Consider the following 22273-nt stretch of genomic DNA (forward strand, 5'->3'; position numbering starts at 1 on the left):
GCACGTCATCGCATCAACACGCTTCTGACGTCACTACGCCAACATGGTTCACTGAAGCGACCAACCACCTCAGGTTCGATTCGATCCCGTAAAGCAGATTAGACCGTAAATCGATCAAAACAGATTAACTCCATAATACCCACAACTGGCTGCCTTCTATCGTACAAGTTTCAACCGGAAAGCAAACTTCTCGTAAATATAACAAGGCCCATGTTACAAGTTTCAACCGGAAAGCAAACTTCTCGTAAATATAACAAGGCCCATGTTTCATCAGCAGACTCGGCTGGGCGGTGTATTTGGTTAGAGAACGTCTGCTTTGAGTTTGGGATTGTGGTAGTTCGACACCGGCCGAGACAATCCATAGATGTTTAAAATAGTACGTGCTGCCTCCTTGCTTGACGACCAGCATTTCTAAAAGGATATAGTAGGGACAAACAACCATAGGTTGGTAATAATAATGCAGGCTTTATGGACCTAATGGGCGCCTCCTGCATCAAAGTTCCTTGAGGAAACTATTATTATTATTCCACCAAAAGGAAATGAAAACAACTAAACTAAAATCATTAACAAAAATAAAATAAAAACCTGTCATTCTTCACCGCCGATTTCTCCTCCGCCCAATCGCTGGATATTCGCGATTAACCTCATTTTAATTCCTTCTGTTCATGTTGTGATGATTACTCAGCGTCGCTTCCTTGACAGATTTAATCAAAGGACAGCAGGTAGTACTTCACAAATATATTGCATGTCTGTGAGTCTGTCTCAATGAGGATATAAAATGGAGAGAAACATTAAAGAAAGGATATTTGACAATGTTTGTTGTTTGTGTGCTCCTTCCAAGAAACGATTACATCTTTATAGTCTCGCCCCATAGGATATTGCATACAATATTGTGAGAATATTGCAATGGGTGTGTGTCCACATCTATATAATTTCGCTTAAAGCGAAAATTTTCTCTGCAAACGCTTGTCCGATCGATGTGAAACTTTAAATCGAGGAGGGCAACCCAAGGAGAATACTTATTGCTAACTCTGTCATAAGTCACATGGTATGGCAGCCATATTGGATTAAAAGACATAAAATGGCAGCCATATTGGATTTTCATTGGACGTCACTTTCTCTGAAACCGCTCAACGAAAAACAATCAAAATTGACGTCATCAACTCCCCATGAGTATATTATATGGGGGTGATACTAATGTCATCGGTGAAGTGGTATTCCAGCCATTGGGTAGCTCTTTTTCAGCGACCTCGGGGACTGACGTCCCTGCCCTATGCAAGTCCTGGTAGGCTATGAGCCAAGGGGGTTGGTCGGTACCATACAGATGGAGTAAGGCTCATTGTGATTTTTAGCAAGATATATGTCCCTAGATATGAAAAAAAAGTGATAGCAGTGTATAACTCTCGGCCATCTCTGTGTTATCACCCGAAATATTATTATACGCCCGCTTCGCTTCGCCAAAAAATGTGATATTTGCTAAAATTGGAATAAATATGTTTTTAAGGACCACAGAGTGCCAATAATTTGCATACTGGATGCCAACTAATATAGTAATAGAAATATAGAACATTTGTGGGGGTTATTTATCAAATTTTTGATATAATGACAAAAAATATGTTAAATTTAGTGAAAACGTGGTCGAAATCGCTTCCAGTTCAGAATTCACATTGTACATTTTTGTCAATATTTCAAAAATGAAAACTCCCAGAGTAACATTTGACCCCTCAAAATCTTCGCAAGGAACCACTGCATTGGAATATATCATTACTTTGTAATATGGTGGTTGTTTGGGGCACATATTTTGGCAAAGTTCAAAATATGTTCAACCATACCCCCTAACCGTTCAACCAACCGTTCAACCATCTTGACTGAAGGTTCCTTGCGAAGATTTTGAGGGGTCAAATGTTACTCTGGGAGTTTTCATTTTTGAAATATTGACAAAAATGTACAATGTGAATTCTGAACTGGAGGCGATTTCGACCACTTTTTCACTAAATTTAACATATTTTTTGTCATTATATCAAAAATTTGATAAATAACCCCCACAAATGTTCTATATTTCTATTACTATATTAGTTGGCATCCAGTATGCAAATTATTGGCAGTCTGTGGTCCTTAAAAACATATTTATTCCAATTTTAGCAAATATCACATTTTTTGGCGAAGCGAAGCGGGCGTATAATAATATTTCGGGTGATAACACAGAGATGGCCGAGAGTTATACACTGCTATCACTTTTTTTTCATATCTAGGGACATATATCTTGCTAAAAATCACAATGAGCCTTACTCCATCTGTATGGTACCGACCGGTCAATTTGGGGGGTCTGGCTCATAGCCTATGGGCTCAGCTGGCTCCAGCTGACAGTACCTGGTATGGGCCCCTTGTCCAGGCCAAAGGATCCCCACTACCTTGTGGGGGAAGCCTCTTTAGGCTAAGGCTATGAGGACACGCAGATATCAAACCACACCTGTACATAAGCCTGCGCAGCGCTACATCGTGGATAAATGTGTCCATAAAACTGTGGTGGCACCAACTTAGGCATCGCTGGGCCGCATCTGCAGACAGTTGGGTCCACTTTGGACATCAAGGGCAGCGGTCATTATACCAACGACCTTACAGTCTGTTGCGCCTATGTGCATCAGACTTCACATGGCATTGACTGCACCTGCAGCCAACGATGCTCATAATCATATGACTAGAGAATGGGAGAGGGACAGCACACACCTCTATCACTTTAATCACTTCTCTGTGCAGGTTTTTCTTTTCATTGACACCTGCTCACTACCCATCAAAACCTAAGTCTTTCGGTGAGGGAGGAGTGATGTCGGGGATAGGCAGAGGATGCTGCTGGGAGCCCCTAGTCACGAGTCCACACGTATGGCGGTCCAAGTGTGATGGTCGTTTCGTCATTGACCAGGAGTAACAGTGACAGTATCCCATCCTGCACTTCAAGGTAACACAAGGTAACTTCGTACACAAGGTAACTGGTCAGAGCAGCCCTCTTCAGGGGTAGCACTGCTCTGTCCACATAGAGAAGAGGATATAAAAAGTTCCCCAAAGAAAACTTGCTCCACTTAGGCTTACCTTCGTACCGTGGCATGTTGGTCATCCATTTCTGCGGTCGAGAAACAACAAAACATATGGGGGCAATACTCCTGGCGCTCACCTGGTAGAATAAACAAACTGCACGGACTAAAGGTATTTTAAACCAATTTCAATGCTTGCTCGAAGACAGGGCAGCATGTCGAATCATATTAACATAATCATAAGACTTTAAATAAACAGACGAACAAAACAAAAAACCTATTTTGGAGGGCAACCCCCCCTCGCCCCTCCCACTTGTGTAGCGCCTCAGACCCAAATTTTTCCAATGCCTTGAACAAACATTGGTACATCACGGATGATCAAGGTTGCAGTGAAGTTTCATCAAAAGTGTGTGTTTAGGTTCTGAGAAAAAAGCAAATGCCTATTTTGGGGGCAAGCCCCCCATGGACCACCTTAGACCCCGATCTTTAAAATGCCAGGAACAAACTTTGGTACAACTCAGGTGATTAAGGTTGTGGTCAAGTTTCATCAGGATTGCATGTGTAGTTTCTGAGAAGAAAGCAAATACCTATTTTGGGGGGCAACACCCCCCCCCAACCCCAAAGGGGCAGGTTTATTTTAATGCCGTGAACAAACTTTGGTACATCACGGGTGGTGAAGGTTGTGGTGAAGTTTCATTGAAATAGTGTGTGTAGTTTCAGAGGAAAAAGCAAATTCATATTTTGGGGGTCAGACCTGGATCCATTTTGACCCCGGTAAACCTCCTTAGACCCCGATTTTTTAAAATGCCGTGAACAAACTTTAGTCACAACACAACAAATATCATTTGTGCCAAATTTGGTCGCAATCCCATCAGCAGTTTCAGAGAAGAAGTTTCAAGTGTTTACGGACTGACAGACAGACGGATGGACAACGCGCCATCGCATAAGCTCCCCTGAACTTCGTTCCAGGTGAGCTAACTAGAACTGCCACTTCATAACTGCTGGCAGTGATGACCAGTTTCCTCCACCACCCCACTTTGATACAACCGCGCTTTGTTAGACCCCCGCTTTGTTACAACCCCACTCTCATCGGACACGCTTTGATACAACATTGCTTTCATACAACCCCACTTTCATCACAATTAAAGCTACACCGAAAAGTCACGTGGCTGGAGAAGATAAAATGTAGGTTTTCTTCTTCTTCACAAAATAACAATTGCTACCTTCCAGACCGTACAACCAATCATGTTGAAATTTTAAACAATTATTCCACTTGACGACATCTGCATTAGTTTAAAGTTTCATGTTGATCAATCAAGCGGTTCAAGATAAAAAAAATTTTTTTTATATCTCCATTCAATTTATTGATGGCTGTCAAACCCAACAACCAATCATGTTGACATTTTATACTTATTTCACTTGACCCTTCTGAATTACTTTAAAGTTTCACGTCGATCAATGGAGTGGTTCAACAGATAGAAGGATTTTAAAATATACCTTGAATTATTTATCGCCGCCAAACCATGTGACCTATCGCAAATTCCAAAAGGTCATTTTAGCAATCAGACATGGGGAACATATTTCTGATGTTTTCACTCGATAGGATCAAAAATGAAGGAGATAGGTTTTGAAGGTTTATCCGTCAAAAAATTATACCTGCGAAACCATGTGACTGACGACGTCATGTTCGTCATGGGTACGTGGTCATGCATGTAAAGTTTGGCCTCGACCTGTTCAGCCGTTTCGGAGAAAATAGGTTTTAAGGCTTTTCTCTTTAATAAATATGGCGGCCGGACCACGTGACCCATTACGTCATTATTTTTTCTCTACAATTTATCCCTCGCTGATGCTCAATAAATTTCATGCTGATCGGATGAAGTTTTGTACTTGTCGAATTATGACGTCATCATTCACATGTTATTCTCCATGAAGATCTCTTTACAATGAGCCATGTATCAATTATTTATATGCAAGGATTTTGTAGATATCGAGGTGCAAAGGTTTTTGGGGGTTTTCTGACATGGCGCCCATACCACGTGACCTATGATGTCATAATTACCATTAAAAGATTCTACAGGGGAAGGCGCTCATATTGGGAAAAATTTCTGTCAATCGGTCCAACTCTCTGTACCCATTGTACCCAGCTGCTCCTGGACTCTGTGTCCTCTCCTGACAAGGTGAAGTTTCTGTCAATCCTCGACTGATTCTGCAACTGGACCAGACGGCATCAGCCCACGGGTCCTAAAATCCTGCTCTTCCGCTCTATCTCACCCTCTCTCTGTTCTCTTCACCCTCTCTTTTGCTCAAGGACATCTGCCATCGCTTGGAAATCAGCAAACATTACTGCTTTATACAAAAAATGTGCCAAACAGATCCTTGCAACTACAGACCAATCAGCCTTCTCCCAATTATCAGCAAAGTTATGGAATCCATCATTGCTTCAGATATCAAATCTTTCCTCTTCTCCAATGGCTTGATCTCTGATCATCAATTTGGTTTCAGATCAGGTCACTCTACTCTGGACAATAGGACATGCTGCTTCTGCTGTCTCAACAATGGATGGAGGTCCTCAATGCCAAACAGGAAATTAGAGCCGTCTCCCTTGACATATCATGTGCCTTCGATACGGTCTGGCACCCCGCTCTGCTCACCAAACTGTCCTCCTTTGGAAATCTCCACGCATGGCTGGCGGACTTCTTCTCCAGTCATCGTCAACGTGTGGCCCTGAATGGATTTCTCTAATCTCCTCTTCCTGTTCTGGCTGGAGATCCCAAAAGCAGTGTTCTGGGTCCTCTGCTTTTTCTGGTCTTCATCAATGATCTCTCCGACTCCCTGGAAAATCCTATCTCTTTGCTGAGGATTCCACTCTCTGCCGCTCCATTCCTCATCCCTCAGATCGGCAGTCTGCAGCCTCCTCACTCCAACTCCGAGGGCCTCTCACTCACTCACCGCAGGCAGGTTGGTGGTCTTTCTATCTTCTACCGACTCCTATCCGGCCTTGCTCCCCCAGCTCTCTCTGTGCTGTCCCCCAAATATTCCTACAGGTCGCACAAGATCTGCCAGCAACCCTCTTCTGGTTAAACTGCCAAAATCAAGACTCTCTATTCACCTTCACTCGTCTTCTTCTTTCGTGTATCATCAGATGGCCAGCTCAGTGTCGTGCAGCCATGACCTCGTCTCTGGTCCTACGTCGAAGAGGCCGGCTTCTGAAGGTGGTCTGTATAGGGGGCAGGTGGTAATTATGTGTTCGGCAGTCTGCTCAGGCTCGTCGCACTCGCACGTGGCGCTGTCTGCCAGGCCCCACATCTTCAGCGATGATTTGAAGCGGCCGACCCCCGTACGTAGACGGTTGAGCAAGGTCCATTGCAGGCGTGGTAGATCTTCTCCTACGACGCCACCTCCTGGGTCCCAGGTGTAGCGGTGGATGCGGGTGGGCCTGGCCGTTTCCCACACCTGCTTCCAAGATGCCGCCAGCCTTCACTCCTCTATACTCCCGCCTCTGGAACAAACTCCCTCACTCTCTTCAATCCCACTCCTCCCTCCAGGTCTTTAAAACAGCTGTTCACCACCATATCTTATCTTCCCCCATTCAAAACCTTGATCTCTTCTACCCCCGTTAATTCACTCCAAATGCAGGAAGCAACCCCCAAGCCCTCTCCCTCTTACAGATCTTCCGTTGTCCCTGTTCTGTGCTGTTGTACTTGTGTGCTTCTCTCTCTCCCCATCTTGTCTCCCGCTCCCTTTTTTATACGTTTTGTGTCGGTTTTTTTTTTGTGATTGATGTTAGCTCTTACACGAGCCTCGATCTTGTATACCAAAAAAATTAATAAACCTGCAGAGAAAATGATTTTTCCCTCACCTGGAACGAAGTTCAGGGAAGCTTATGCGATGGTGCTTCGTCCGTAAACACTTGCAACTTCTTCCCCAAAACCGCTGAATGGATTGTGACCAAACTTGGCAGAAATGGTATTTGTAGTGTTGTGATTAAAGTTTGTTTTGGGGGGGTTGTCTTTTGGGGGGGGGGGGGGGAGGCAGAGGGGGAGGAGGGTTTGTCCTCCAAAATAGGTATTTTTGTTTGTTTGTTTAAAGTTTTATGATTATTTTAGTGTGATTCTATATGCTGCCTTGTCTTCTAGCAACCATTCAAATTGGTTTAAATTACCTTTAGTCAGTGCAGTACTGTATACTGTTTATTAGTTGTTGTTGTTGTTGTTGTAGCCAGGGGTATTGCCCCGATATTTACATAAAGCGTGGTACCAACCCAAACCTTTTCTAATATAGTCGGACAAGATTGATGACGTAGACAACATTCTATACGGAGAAAAATGCTCCGAAATAATAAAACCACAAGCTGCAACACATTATTACATCACCATGCCATTTTGTACAGCAAGTGGAAAGTTTATCTTCAACCCATCCCTTGGCATTTACCCCCCCCTTTTTTTTTTTAACTGACCTTTTATCCCTTCAATTACAAGCGGGTAAGGGTAAAAGCAGGAGTCTAGTAATGGCTAGGCCTTAACTTATACGTATGAGAACAGTACTTGATTAAAATGGTGTTCAGTTTACAATGGGAATTGGCAGTGCTATAAAATATGAATTTCTCACTGGTGTGCCCCCCCCCCGCCCCTCCCCCTTTGTTGCATGAAAACTATACTGGTTTGAACGGGCCAGCCTATTCCAATTGAAAACGGAGCAGAGGCTGATGAGGTGACAGAGCCTGGGATTATGATGTCATCAATATGAAATAAAACCAATCTTGGAACATTCAGGAAATTTGTACAAAATTCCAGAGTAATGATCGATCAGAACTTGTTAACTCCAGAGAATAAAAAGAGACTCCCCCGTGCCCCCCAACCCCCAAAAAGGCAGAAAAGGCTACTGGGTTACATGGCTGGAACGTTTGGAGTCAATTAACCAAAAGCAGAAACTAGAATAAAAATCATTCGACAAAAGGTTTATTCTCTGCAGATTCCACAGGACAAGATCACGCCATTAGTACACAAGCACCCCCCACGGCTTTGATCTTCTGTTCCGCACGGCGACTGAAAAACTTGGCCTTCACGATCAGGGGCTGGCGGGGAAGCTTCCCCTTACCCAAGACTTTGTAATAACCCTGGGGTCAGCAAGGGAGAGAGGGGCGATCGGAACTCCGCATCTGTCTCACAGCCGCAACGAGCACGGAACATCACGAGGTCAAGGGAAAGGGTCACGCGCACGGACGGACACGTGACATGTTTGGTACTTTGTAAAACTAACACTCCACCGGTAATGCAATCGAGGCTAAAGGGACCACAAGGGCCAATGTGAACCTCACCGATTTCACCACGTCGATAACAGCTGCGGTGCCATCCTTCTTCTTCTTCTCCAGTTCCTTCCGCGTATCCTCGCTGACTAACGTCCACAGACGGTCCAGATTCAGCACTGGGCAGAACTTTTGGTTGCGCTTCAAGTGGTACCGCCGCATGCCAACCTTTCCAAAGTACCCAGGATGGCTTTAAAAATAAGTGGGCAGGGAATGGAGTCCAACAAAATATGAAAATAAAAATAACAGGGTGGAAGAGGAAGAGGGAACACAGGTGGTTGGTAATATTCTACAAAATCAGGATTATAAAACTTCATCAATCATCTCAGCACAGAGTTGCATACTCTCACGCAAGCTTTCTGGCCTGGGTCCGAATCCCAACCCTGATATAAACTGGTGTTCCACATGCAGGGGCACGCAACAATGCGTGCGCCGTCCATTGGATGGACCCATCTGCCGGCACTGGTTGTCGGTGGACATTAAGAATCCCACAGTGACCTTTTATTTGATTAGGCGAGTTATTCCTGACAATTAATAAATCACAAATTCCTGTTCTGACTGCTGGGAATGCAGCACCAAACCACCCAAAGTAACCAAACGTAATTCTTGCCAAGAAACCGCTTCATCAGCACTGATGCACTGTAAAGGGGACAGCACGGCGACAACGACAACTTATACAACCTTCTGAAAATCAAAATAGTTTTCAGCTCAAAACAAACCTTCGTTTCTCTTTTTAATATCAGAGAATCGCCAATGATGTAACTATCAGATCAGATCATGAACCGTGCTCAAGACAGGATGTCGGTTCTGCCGAAGCAGTTCCTGGACTTGGGCTAAAATCCTGAAAGGGTCGCCACTCCGACACAGCAAGTCAGGGCAGGAATTTTTAATTTGTTCATGCGGCTGGAGATAGCTCGCCGACTCTTCACGAAGGACACCATGGCAGCGGAAATAACGTGAGGGACGGCACACCCATTGATGAATCACAGAGCCTGTGAAACACCAGAATGACCGTTTATACAGTACCTTCCGAAAGTATTCACACCCTTGACTTTTTTCAGTTTGTTGTGTTGCAGCCTGAACTAAAATGAATTCAATTGAAATTTTTTAAAACTGATCTACAAATAATACCCCATAATGTCAAAGTGCATAAATATATATATAAATATATTTTTTTGTTTACAGATTTTTACAAAATAATTAAAAACGAAAATCTGAAATGTCTTGAGTCAATAGGTATTCACCCCCTTTATGATGACACTCCAAATTGAGCTCAGGTGCATACAATTTCCTTTGATCATCCTCGAGATGTCTCTACAACTTGATTGGAGTCCACCTGTAGACAATTCAATTGATTGGACATAATTTAGAAAGAAACGCACCTTTCTATACAAGGTCCCATAGGTGACAATGCATGTCAGAGCAGAAACTCCACCAGGATGTCCAAGGAACTGTCCGGAGAAATCCGAGAAAGAATTGTGAGGAGGGATAGATCTGAAGCGTATAAAACAATTTCTGGAGTGTTTAAAGTCCCAAGAGCACAGTGAGATCAATAAATAGGAAATGGAAAGAATATGAACTACTCAGACTTTTGCTAGAGCTGCCCATCTGACTAAACTGAGCAACCGGGCCAGAACAACCTTGGTCAGGGAGGTGATCAAGAACCCAATGACCACTGAAAGAACGACAGAGTTCCTTGGCTGAGATGGGAGAAACTGCCGGAAGGACAACAGTCTCTGCAGCACTTCACAAATATCGGCTTTATAGGAGAGTGGCCAAACGGAAGCCACTCATGAGAAAAAGGCACATGACAGCACACCTGGGGTTTGCAAAAAGATACGTGAAAGGCCCAGAGCATGAGGCAAAATATTCTGTGGTCTGATGAGATGAAAATTGAAATCTTCGGCCTCAATGCAAAGTGCTACATCTGGTGGAAACCGATCACAGCTAATCACCAATCTAACACCATCCCTACCATCAGGCACGGTGGTGGCAGCATCATGCTATGGGGATGCTTTTCAGTGGCAGGGACTGGGAGACTTGAAAGAATAGAGGAAAAAATGAATGGAGCCAAATACAGGCAAATCCTTGAGGAGAATCTGCTTCAGAGTTCAAAAGTCCTTAGACTGTGGCGAAGATGTACGTTACAACAAGACAATGACCCCAAGCATACAGCCAAAGCAACAATGGAATGGCTTCAGAACAAGAATGCAAAAGTCCTTGAGAGGCCCAGCCAAAGCCCAGACTTCAATCCCATTGAGAATCTGTGGAAAGGCTTGAAGATTGCTGTTCACTGACGCTCCCCATCCAACTTGACAGAGCTTGAGCAAATCCGCAAGGAAGAATGGGAGAAATTCCCCAAATCCAGATGGCCAAAGCTGATACAGACATACACAAGAAGTTTTTTAGTCAGGTCAGTCTCTTTCTTGACTGCCAATGATAACATGTAGCCCAGTGCTACCTGCCGCATGGTCGGGTAGTCGGTGACTAAACCAACGACCCTCGCTGGCTTGCCAGTGGGGAGGGTGACTGTGACACCCTGCAGGACTAAAAACAAAAACTGTTAAAGCGCATATGAGCACCTTTCGGGAGCCAACGGCCATCCAGTAAGGAGATGGTGTCTCCTAAAAAACACTCATCTGGTTTGACCAGTTTTTTTAGGGAGTAGGTTGTAGACAGCAACCGCCCAGGGTAGTACTACCATTCGGACTTAGGAGCGTCAAAGTGGTGCCCGGAGCCATCTTACACTCTCTGTCTCAGGATTGATGGTCTTACTTTGTCTCACGCAAACTACAGGTATAGGGCTAGCTAGCTTCAACCTCTCTTTCTCACAAACAAACATCACAAACTTTTCAAACAATCAGCAAACATCAAACACCATACACTCATAAACTTTTCTTACTCATTTTCACTCCTCACCTTTACATTCTCTCTCTTTTATTTGCCTTTCCTCACATTTATCAATGCAATTATTTTATTTAAGGTCTGGACTCGATGACGACTATATAGTCCGTGACTGTGGCCTTCAACATAAATAAAAAGAAAAATAGACTCAAAGTTGTAATCGCTGCCAAAGGCGCTTGTACGAAGTATTCACTCAGGGGGTTGAATATTTATGTAAATTAGACATTTCTGTATTTCATCTTTATTTATTTTGTAAAAATTTCGAGAAAAATAAAATTCCACTTTGGCATCGACGAAAGGATCTCAATTTTATCCATTTTAAATTCAGGCTGCAACGCAACAAAATGTGAAAAAACTTTCTGAAGGCCCTGTACGCGGGCTGGGTTTCAAACCCAGGCTAGACTATTTCAAGGTGACTGTGCGTACCTCTAAGGCCATCCTGACAGCCCGATGCAAGTTATTCCACACACATAGTCCCTGTGCCTACTACAGCTCAAAGTGAGAACGGATTAAAAAAGTTATCTTCAATAGCAAACCTGCCATGGTGTGTTATGTGGCCTTTAGTTTGCACCACTTCAGGAGTGTCATTGATAAAGGATAACAGGATTCGTGCAGCAAGATCATTTGTGAATAAATGACCTGAGGTCCGATACATGCGGCATGAGGCGAGTCCACAATACGTACTATTTATCAAAGTTGATACGGTGGTGGTGCAAGCCTCCGGCATTACCACGACCTCCAGGATGCTTCCTGGCCTTTCCTGCACACCACAGACCACAACAATCGGGGCTAGGAGACCAGCAAAAGACCAATCTTAAAAAATCCACTTTTAACGAACTCCAGTTGAGAATTTTTGATTTCTCATTCATAGGAGACTGCTCATTAAACAACCTGGATTATACTGTAATGGCAAGAACAATGGGAGAGGGACCAGCTTCGCAACTCCGTTGCTCACCACACCTGGTCCTCTTTATGGCCAATGACCCAACCTCACCTTTCACGGCCGCCATTCAAAACCTCCAAAGGAGAAGGTCCAATCCCAACATATACATGAACCTGTTTAAAATAAATAATAACTTTAAGTATTCATCAAACACAGTTTAAAGCCAACAGAACTGTCCCCGCATCACAAGCCCACACACACCAACACGCCCGTGGCCGTGGCTGACGTGGCCTCGGAGTTTCCTTGTTTTCTTCAGTTTCTTCACCTGAGAGGACAAGAGCAATGCAATTTACAAAACATCAAAATATTCAAACTGCACAAATATATTATTTTTCTACAAAGGAAGAAAAGAGGAAGGAGTTGAGGGAGAAGAGGAAGGAGATGGGGGAGAAGAGGAAGGAGATGGGGGAGAAGAGGAAGGAGATGGGGGAGAAGAGGAAGGAGATGGGGGAGAAGACGAAGGAGATGGGGGAGAAGACGAAGGAGATGGGGGAGAAGACGAAGGAGATGGGGGAGAAGACGAAGGAGATGGGGGAGAAGACGAAGGAGATGGGGGAGAAGACGAAGGAGATGGAGGAGAAGACGAAGGAGATGGGGGAGAAGACGAAGGAGATGGGGGAGAAGACTAAGGAGATGGGGGAGAAGATTAAGGAGATGGGGGAGAAGATTAAGGAGATGGGGGAGAAGATTAAGGAGATGGGGAGAAGATTAAGGAGATGGGGGGGAAGACAAAGGAGATGGTGGAGAAGTGGAGAAGATGGGGGGGGGGGGGAGGAAGGAGAGGGAGGGGGGGGGAGAGAAGAGGAATGAATGAGGGGTGGGGGTGGGGGGGGGGGTGAGTGGAGACAAAGGAGAGGGAGATGGACATTACAAATTATCCACTACTCACGCAACAGAATTGCATATTAACTGTAATGAATAATGGGGACCCTGGTCTTGTCACTCTACTATACTGAAAAAAAAACATTTACTCTGGTTATGAACACTAGGGCATGCACGTACTATATATATATCTAAAATTATATCCCCCCCCTCTATTTACATGAAATGGTTTGGTCCATGAAATGTTTTGGTCCATTCGCAACGCCAAAGCGAACGGCGAACGCTTTACATGAAATGGTTTGGTCCATTCGCAACGCCAAAGCGAACGGCGAACGGCTTGCGAGTACAGTGACAATCCCCCCCCCCCCCCTCTATTTACATGAAATGGTTTTAATTAGTTTTAAAACATAGTTTAACGCCAACATATGGCATGCCCGTACCCGTACTATCCGTAATGGCGCACGCTCTCACAGGAGCTCCGGAAGGTCGCATATCGCAGGAAAGCGAAAGAATCGCAAATTAGTTTTAATTAGTTTTAAAACATCGTTTAACGCCAACATAGTTTGCCGACGGGAAATAAATGAATACGCTCTCAAATGTGCCATCCGAGGCAGAGTCTGTTCGCCACGTTCGGCACACGTGATAGCTCGCTGCTCTCTGATTGGTTGAATCGTTTTTTGGACATAGCTCGGTAACTACTTCTGCGATCGCAAATTAGTTTTAATTAGTTTTAAAACATAGTTTAACGGCAACATAGTTTGCCGACGGGAAATAAATGAATACGCTCTCAAATGTGCCATCCGAGGCAGAGTCTGTTCGCCACGTTCGGCACACGTGATAGCTCGCTGCTCTCTGATTGGTTGAATCGTTTTTTGGACATAGCTCGGTAACTACTTCTGCGATTAATTTAAAACCTTGAAAAGGCACATCCTCGGGTCCCCAGCAATATACCTGGCAAGTTTCAAGTATATCGGACCGGTAGTTGTCGAGAAACAGCGGTCACAGACAAACATACAAACATACAAACAAACATACACACAGAGATTAGTGGAATTATAGATAGATGGTGGACACTAACACAACAGTGAGAAACACTTAGCAATTAGTTACCATTCAAGTGAAACAGTAGTGTGTGTGTGTGTGTGTGTATATATATATATATATATATATATATATATATATATATATATCAAAACGTGGATTTGGTTGTGTGTGTATGTGAGTGTGAGTGTGCGCGTGCGCGCATAGTTGTGCATGCGTGTGTAAGAGTTGTGTGTGTGTGTAAGAGTTGTGTGTGTGTGTAAGAGTTGTGTGTGTGTGTGTAAGAGTTGTGTGTGTGTGTAAGAGTTGTGTGTGTGTGTAAGAGTTGTGTGTGTGTGTGTAAGAGTTGTGTGTGTGTGTAAGAGTTGTGTGTGTGTGTAAGAGTTGTGTGTGCGCATGTGTAGGTGTGTGCATATGTGTAGGTGTGCGCATGTGTAGGACGTGTGTGCGTATGTGTAGGCACGTGTGTAGAACTTATGTGTGTTTAACACTATAAAAGCATGACCTGGTTTATTGTTTTTAGGGTTCAAAGCGCACACCTTCGTGTGAAGACATTTTAATATTAACTGTTCTTTTTATTACATCCATACTTGGATCAAAAGTAACCCCTTCTGGTGTGGTGCCTGTAGTCGTGGATACACCCCACACCATCCGAGATACGACGTTCGACCAGCTGTAACATTTACAATGTGGATTTTTCACTTCACAACACTCGTCCTCAGACTGGTGGGTGAGGGATAGATCGACGTTCACACCAAAATCCTACAACTATGGATCGAGCCGAGCAACGTGATCACTTTGGCTTCACTTGGTCCATAACGGCCTCAGTGGCTTCACGACTGGCGCCAGTTTCTTTCATAAGATGGGAATCTCAGGCCATTCAGCATGGTACAACACCCTAATAAACATTACCTGGTGGAAGGAAACGACCTGCTCGAAGTGACGAGACTCAGTGAGGCCTAATCACTAGTCCAGCGTATATTTTACCGAAACAAATCTCATTGACTATCGGTAAAAAATACTTAATACAAACTTTCAGAGGAATGTAAAAAACACATCCCGTCTCCCTGCCATCTATGCATAAGAAGCCAAATAGACAGTGAAGTGCAGGATGGCAAGGGATTCGATCAAGACAAACCGAGCAAACAACTCACCATGTTGGCAGTGAAGGAAAGGAAAGGCCAGTCGCACCGGAAACGATTGTAATGTAACTACCAGTTGTGTAAATACCTCGAAAGGAGGTTAATTGTTTAATGTACAGAGATGGTTTACTTGAAAATATCTAAATATATGAAATATTAAACTCAATCTATTTTCAGTACTACAAATGTATTACACCACCGACAATGCCACCGTCTGCTTCATCACACGAGCTCAGGCTCTCAACGACGATGCAAGACGTGGCCGCAACGCATCCGCTAAGAAAGGTATTTTCACACATTACAAACCTCGTGATTTACCCAAATAACATTCAAGGCTAAATGTACACGCCCAAAAAAATAGTCACGTGTTAAACCGACAGCTGATAAAATAACCGTTTTCCATCAACACTGAAACATTTTGATGCCGCCTGCCACAGCGCATGACGAGGCATTTCACGTCAGAATACCTTGCTTCAGGCTACATTAAATGTGTTTACATTTCAATGTAAACAATTACATGTCTACATTTCAATTAACCAACTGTAACAATGTTGCAGGAACAGACGCGCGGCCACGCTACTTCATCAGCTGGTGCACAGCCTCTTTGTGGCCACCACCGCCAGGTACCCCTATCATTGCCCAGTCAAAATCGCTGGCGCTCCATTTCTTCAGCAGTGTCACAATCCCTTTATGGCCACCACCGGCAGCCCAGTACATTGCCCAGTTGAAGATGTTGTTGCCCCAATTCTTCAGCATGTGCTGCACGGCCTCTGTGTGCCCAATGGCGGCCGCACAGCACACACTGCGTCCGCATCATTGAGCTGCGAACCATTTATTCCCTCCATTCTCACCTACAGACTTGGCATTTAATATGGAATATTTTTTTTGTGGGGGTGAACTTACTTTTCAAGATGTCTTAGAACCAAAAGTTCATTGGAATTATGTTGAAATTATTCTAGATTTTGTTAATGTGACCTTCAAAAGAAACAAAAACCACATTTGACATTTCGAAGCAAATAAATTGATCCTTGAAAGTGATGTAAACTGATATCGAACTCAATTCATGGACAGTACTGTGTTAAACTTCTGTACGTTTCCCAGAAGTATCTCTTTATTTTGCACATTAGCCAAATTTTTTTTTAACAAAAACAAAAGTTAAATTACGACTGGGATTACGGACAGTAAAATTACAGTTCAGTACTTCGTGTAACCCCCACGAGCATTCAGGAGAGCACGTACACGTTGGCGCATGCTGTTCATGAGATTTGCCAAGGTTTGGACAGGAATCGCTTGCCATGCAGTGACAATAGTCTGCTGCAATTCACGCACAGAGGTCGGCTGCTGGTCCAAGTTGTCGATTTGACGCGTTAATTCTGCCCACAAGTTCTCTATCGGATTCATATCCGGGGACATGGCAGGCCACTCCATATGCTCTACACCATGGTCAGCAAGAAAGCGTTGGATCATGCGAGCATGATGAGGCCATGCATTGTCATCTTGGAAGACAAAGTTTCCTCGAAAGGCTGCACGAGCAAATGGAAGCAATGTTTCTTCCAGAATGTCCCTGTACTTGAACTGGTTCAGGATTCCATTCAGAACAACCAGGTCAGTTTTGCCCCCTGCATGAAAAGCAGCCCAAACGGTCACCCCACCACCTCCAGCTTGGACTCTTGGCACTATACAATCTTCATTGTAGGCTTCATGCACTTGTCTGCACACTCGGACACGGCCATCTTGACGATAGACCAGAAATATAGACTCGTCACTGAAGATTACGTGATTCCAGTGTCCTGGCTGCCATTGACGGTGCTCTCTGGCCCACTGCAATCGGCGCTGGCAGTGTTGTCTGGTCAGGCATGGCTTTCTCAGGGGACGCTTGGCACGATAGCCTGCTTGAACCAGTCGTTGGTTGACTAGCCTTCTGGATACAGGCACATTTGTCAGTTGCTGCCACTCAGCCCTAAGCCGATTAGCTGACTTGATACGGCCATTGCGGACTAACCGGTGCAGCTGGCGATCGTCCCTCCTTGTGGTTCTGCAGGGACGTCCTGGCCTCGGTATTGGAGTAGGGACACCCCTCTGAGCATTTCGTTTCAGGATCTTTGACACCTGACCTTGAGTAATGCCATACTGCCGAACAATAGCAAGCTGTTTCATGCCGAAATTTCGTAAAGCCACCACTCCATGACAAACAGCATTGTCGAGTTGACGGACCATCTCCAGAGGAAGCGGCAATAACTTTTGTAGACGTGCAGCAGTTGTTTTCCACTAAAACAGAACGCAACAACCCTTATATACCCGATTGTGAAGCCAATCGTCAAATGTACCTGTCCGTACATTTTGTCACACCACATGTGATATAATCCTGTTATTGACTTCTTGCTGCGACAGACAATCAGTGACATGGTTCTTTTAACAAATAAATCACCGAAGCGTAAAAGAAACTCACCAGATTGATATACTGAGTTCAGAAAGTAAACCCAAGTCAAGAAAAAAAAAATTCCATATTAAATGCCAAGTCTGTATAAGCCTGATGAGATCTTTCTCTAAATGTATGTTCTTCAACTAACCAACTGCAACAACATTGCAACGCTTGAGATGGCAAGCTGCCACAAAACTGTGACTCACTCTAAAAACCTGTAATCAGGGCACCTGTAATCTGAAAATCCAGTTTAGGTGCTGGAGGAGCCGCGATGGGGTGAAAATGAATGGCGGATAACACTGACTTCCCTAATCCTCCCTCCCTGACATCACCATCCTTCAGACATGCTGCGATTGTTGCGGCCTCTTCCTCTCTTCTGCCCTTGATAAAATCACAAGATGGTCAAACACTCGGAACAATCTTTCAATCCTGACAAATGTCACACTCTCGCTTTCTCTCTCTCCCAAAGGACCGTCAGGTAACCCTCCCATCTACTTTACTTACAATCCTCTGGAAGTTCAGTCGTTCAAACTCGTGGGTCTCACTATCACTATCATTTTATCAGTATCATTATCAGTATCAATATCACTATCAGTATCACTATCATTATCATTATCAGTATCACTATCACTATCAGTATCATTATCATTATCACTATCACCATCATTATCATTATCATTGTCATTATCAGTATCAGTATCATTATCACTATCATTATCAGTATCAGGATCAGTATCACTATCACTCTCATTATCAGTATCATTATCACAATCATTATCAGTATCACTATCATTATCAGTATCATTATCAGTATCAGTATCAGTATCACTATCATTACTACTATCAGTATCACTATCAGTATCAGTATCAGTATCAGTATCAGTATTACTATCACTCTCATTATCAGTATCATTATCACAATCATTATCAGTATCATTATCACGATCAGTATCATTATCAGTATCACTATCACTCTCATTATCAGTATCATTATCACAATCATGATCAGTATCATTATCAGTATCACTATCAGTATCACTATCACTCTCATTATCAGTATCATGATCACAATCATTATCAGTATCATTATCACGATCATTATCAGTATCAGTATCACTATCATTATCATTATCATTACTACTATCAGTATCACTATCAGTATCAGTATCACCATCAGTATCAGTATCACTGTCACTATCACTATCAGTATCAGTATCACTGTCAGTATCAGTATCAGTATCACTATCAGTATCAGTATCACTATCAGTATCACTATCAGTATCAGTATCACTGTCAGTATCAGTATCAGTATCACTATCAGTATCAGTATCACTATCAGTATCACTATCACTATCACTATCAGTATCACAATCAGTATCACTATCAGTATCAGTATCACTATCACTATCAGTATCAGTATCACTATCAGTATCAGTATCACTATCAGTATCAGTATCACTATCACTATCAGCCATGATCTTCCTTGGAAAACCACATTTGAAGGTTGGTGTCCAAAGGTAGTCGTCGACTGGGCGTCCTCCGTCATACAAAGTTCTTCTTTGGCACACCTGAGCTCCTACTCATCTACATCTACTTCTTTCCTCCTGACAAGGTGGAAAAGTTTCTGTCAACCCTCGACTCTGATTCTGCAACTGGTCCTGACGGCATCAGCCCACGGGTCCTAAAATCATGTTCTTCTGCTCTTTCACTCCCTCTTTCTGTTCTCTTCACCCTCTCTTTTGCTCAAGGTCATCTGCCATCTGCTTGGAAATCAGCCAACATCACCGGTTTGCACAAAAAAGGTGCAAAAACAGATCCCAGCAACTACAGACCAATCAGCCTTCTCCCAATTATCAGCAAAGTCATGGAATCCATCATTGCTTCAGATATTAAATCTTTCCTCTTCTCCAATGGCTTGATTTCTGATCATCAATTTGGTTTCAGACCTGGTCACTCTACTCTGGACATGCTGCTTCTGCTTTCTCAACAATGGATGGAGGTCCTCAACGCCAAACAGGAAATTAGAGCTGTCTCCCTTGACATTTCACGTGCCTTCGATACGGTCTGGCACCCTGCTCTGCTCACCAAACTCTCCTCCTTTGGTATCCATGGAAATCTCCACGCATGGCTGGCGGACTTCCTCTCTGGTCGTAGTCAACGTGTGGCCCTGAATGGGTTTCTCTCATCTCCTCTTCCTGTTCAGGCTGGAGTTCCCCAAGGTAGTGTTCTGGGCCCTGTGCTTTTTCTAGTCTTCATCAATGATCTCTCTGACTCTCTTGAAAATCCTCTCTATCTCTTTTGCTGACGACTCTACTCTCTGTCGCTCCATTCCTCATCCCTCAGATCGGCAGTCTGCAGCCTCCTCACTCTCTGCAGACCTGGACAAAATCACAGACTGGTCAAACAAGTGGAACATGTCTTTCAATCCTGACAAATCTCACACTCTTACAATGTCTCTCCGAAAGGACCGACTGGACAACCCTCCCATCTACTTTCTCAACAATCCTCTCCAAGAAGTTCTGTCGCTCAAGCTTTTGGGTCTCACTATCTGCCATGATCTTTCTTGGGAAAACCACATTTCCAAGCTGGCCTCCAAAGCCAGTCGCCGACTGGGCATCCTCCGTCGTGCAAAGTCCTTCCTTGGCACACCTGAGCTCCTCACCACATACAAGGCTTTCATCCGCAGCTCAATGGAACACTGTTCCCCCCTCTGGGCTGGTGCTCCTGCCTCACACCTTGCTCGGCTTCACGCTGTTGAGGCCAAAGCTTTCAGAATCATTGGAATCTCCTGCGATGTAGTCAACACCGAGGGCCTTTCACTCACTCACCGCAGGCAGGTTGGTGGTCTTTCTGTCTTCTACCGACTCCTCTCCGGCCTTGCTCCCCCAGCTCTCTCTGTGCTCTGTCCCCCCAATATTCCTTCAGGTCGCACAAGATCTGCCTGCAACCCTCTTATGGTTAAACTGCCAAAGTCTAGGCTCTCTGCTCACCTTCACTCTTTCATTCCCCTTTTCTCCCGCCTCTGGAACAAACTCCCCCACTCCCTTCAATCCCACTCCTCCCTCCAGGTCTTTAAAACAGCTGTTCACCACCATCTCTTATCTTCCTCCATCGAAAACCTTGATCTTTTCTACCCCCGGTAATTCACCCCAGAGTCCTTGCTGTGTTCATATGTTTTATTCCTCTCCCACCTCCCCCCAAGTCCTCCCGATGTCCCTGCTCTCAAATGTTGTGTTTGTGTCCTTCCCCCTCTTCCCCCTCTCTTTTGTGTCCTTCCCCCTCTCTCCCCATCTTGTCTGCCGCTCCCCTTGTTTTTTGTGTTTTGTGTGTCGGTTTGTCTTTTTGTGTGATTAATGTTAGCTCTTTCACGAGCCTCGATCTTGTATACAAAAAAAAGTACAAAGTCTTCATCCGCAGCGTGTTAGAGTACGTCTGTTCTCCCCTCTAGGTAATCTCTACCCCACCTCCATAAACGTGACAATATTACCGTATAGCGCCACCTGTCGGTAAGGACAGGTATTTGCTTTGCTTAAATGAGGAATGAAAACAGCGCACACCGTTTACTCACCGCCCATACCTGTGGTACTGAGGAAGCACAGGTCGAAGACACTAGTCAGGTTCACTATGTTAACAAATACTAGTACCCTACTGCAAAGCCGCAATGAGCCCGCGAAGCCTAAGCCTCTTGCCACTATTTTACCCATCACTATGGCATCAGTAGGTTAGGTAGTTGGTAGTAGGTAGGTGTAGTAGGTACCGTACCTCGTTCAAAATGACACCATTTGCATTCTGGATGAGATTAAATTTATAAAATGTCCTTCTTGATTAATTCGGTGAATTCCGTCTCAATTTCGGATATTTCCGGCCGTGAAAAACTATCCCCTATGGCCGTGAGATTTCTAAAAAATAATTCTTCGTCAATTTTAGAATATTTGACGCCGTTTTCAGCGTCCAAAACGCGGTACCGGTTATAAGCTTTTTTGAAATATTTTTTCAAATGCTCGAATCTCATTGGTTCCGGTGTTTGGTGACGATTTTCGTTGAAGATAACCAGCAACCAGGGCCCGTGCGGGCCCGGGGAACGAGGTTGGTCTTAAAGTATTTTAATTACAAATTAGAGGTGCATTAGATTGTGAATCAAACAAAGACGGGTGAAACAAACTCCTATTGAACTTTTTCCCAATTTGTTATGCATACTTCCGCATCCGCAAGATGGCGGCCTCCATTGAGCGATTTGGTGCGTCAAAGCATCGAAATTCTCAAAGGATCCAGCAAAATCTGGCTTTTCAACATAATACGTACGCGTTCATTCACAACACCGGCTTCGCCGGCTAATACTAGTACCCGACTGCAAAGCCGCAATGAGCCGCCGAAGCCAAAGCCTCTTGCCACTATTTTACCCATCACGATGGCATCAGTGGGTTAGGGAGTTGGTAGTAGGTAGGTGTAGTAGGTACTGTACCTAGTTCAAAATGACATCATTTGCATTCTGGATGAGATTAAAATTTATAAAATTTCCTTCTTGATTAATTCGGTGAATTCCGTCTCAACTTCGGATATTTCCGGCCGTGATAAACTATCCCCTACGGCCGCGAGATTTCTACAAAATAATTCTTCGTCAATTTTAGAATATTTGACGCCGTTTTCAGCCTCCGAAATGTGGTA

At 44.1% G+C, this 22273-nt stretch overlaps 2 protein-coding genes across 3 annotated transcripts in view; one reads left to right on the forward strand and one right to left on the reverse strand.

The window, feature by feature from the left end:
* Positions 1–7965: 7965 nt before the first annotated feature.
* RPL27A (ribosomal protein L27a) lies at positions 7966–15305 on the reverse strand. Its single transcript, XM_068100223.2, has 5 exons — positions 15199–15305; positions 12383–12446; positions 11923–11998; positions 8347–8524; positions 7966–8145 (listed from the first exon to the last, which is right to left on the reverse strand). Exons 1-5 carry the CDS (start codon positions 15199–15201, stop codon positions 8017–8019), a joined length of 450 nt encoding a protein of 149 aa, XP_067956324.1. The 5' UTR covers positions 15202–15305; the 3' UTR covers positions 7966–8016.
* A 104-nt stretch (positions 15306–15409) lies between these two features.
* The window catches only part of LOC137427964 (src substrate cortactin), a 47326-nt gene continuing 40462 nt past the window's right edge, over positions 15410–22273 (forward strand). For both annotated transcript variants that reach the window (XM_078777563.1, XM_068117835.2), the window contains exons 1-2: positions 15410–15471; positions 15744–15809. The gene's annotated coding sequence lies outside the window, so the exon portion shown is untranslated. The remainder of the gene's footprint in view (positions 15472–15743; positions 15810–22273) is intronic.

Source organism: Myxine glutinosa, chromosome 5, assembly GCF_964187855.1.
Source record: "Myxine glutinosa chromosome 5, kmMyxGlut1.1, whole genome shotgun sequence".
Lineage (NCBI taxonomy): Eukaryota > Metazoa > Chordata > Myxini > Myxiniformes > Myxinidae > Myxine > Myxine glutinosa.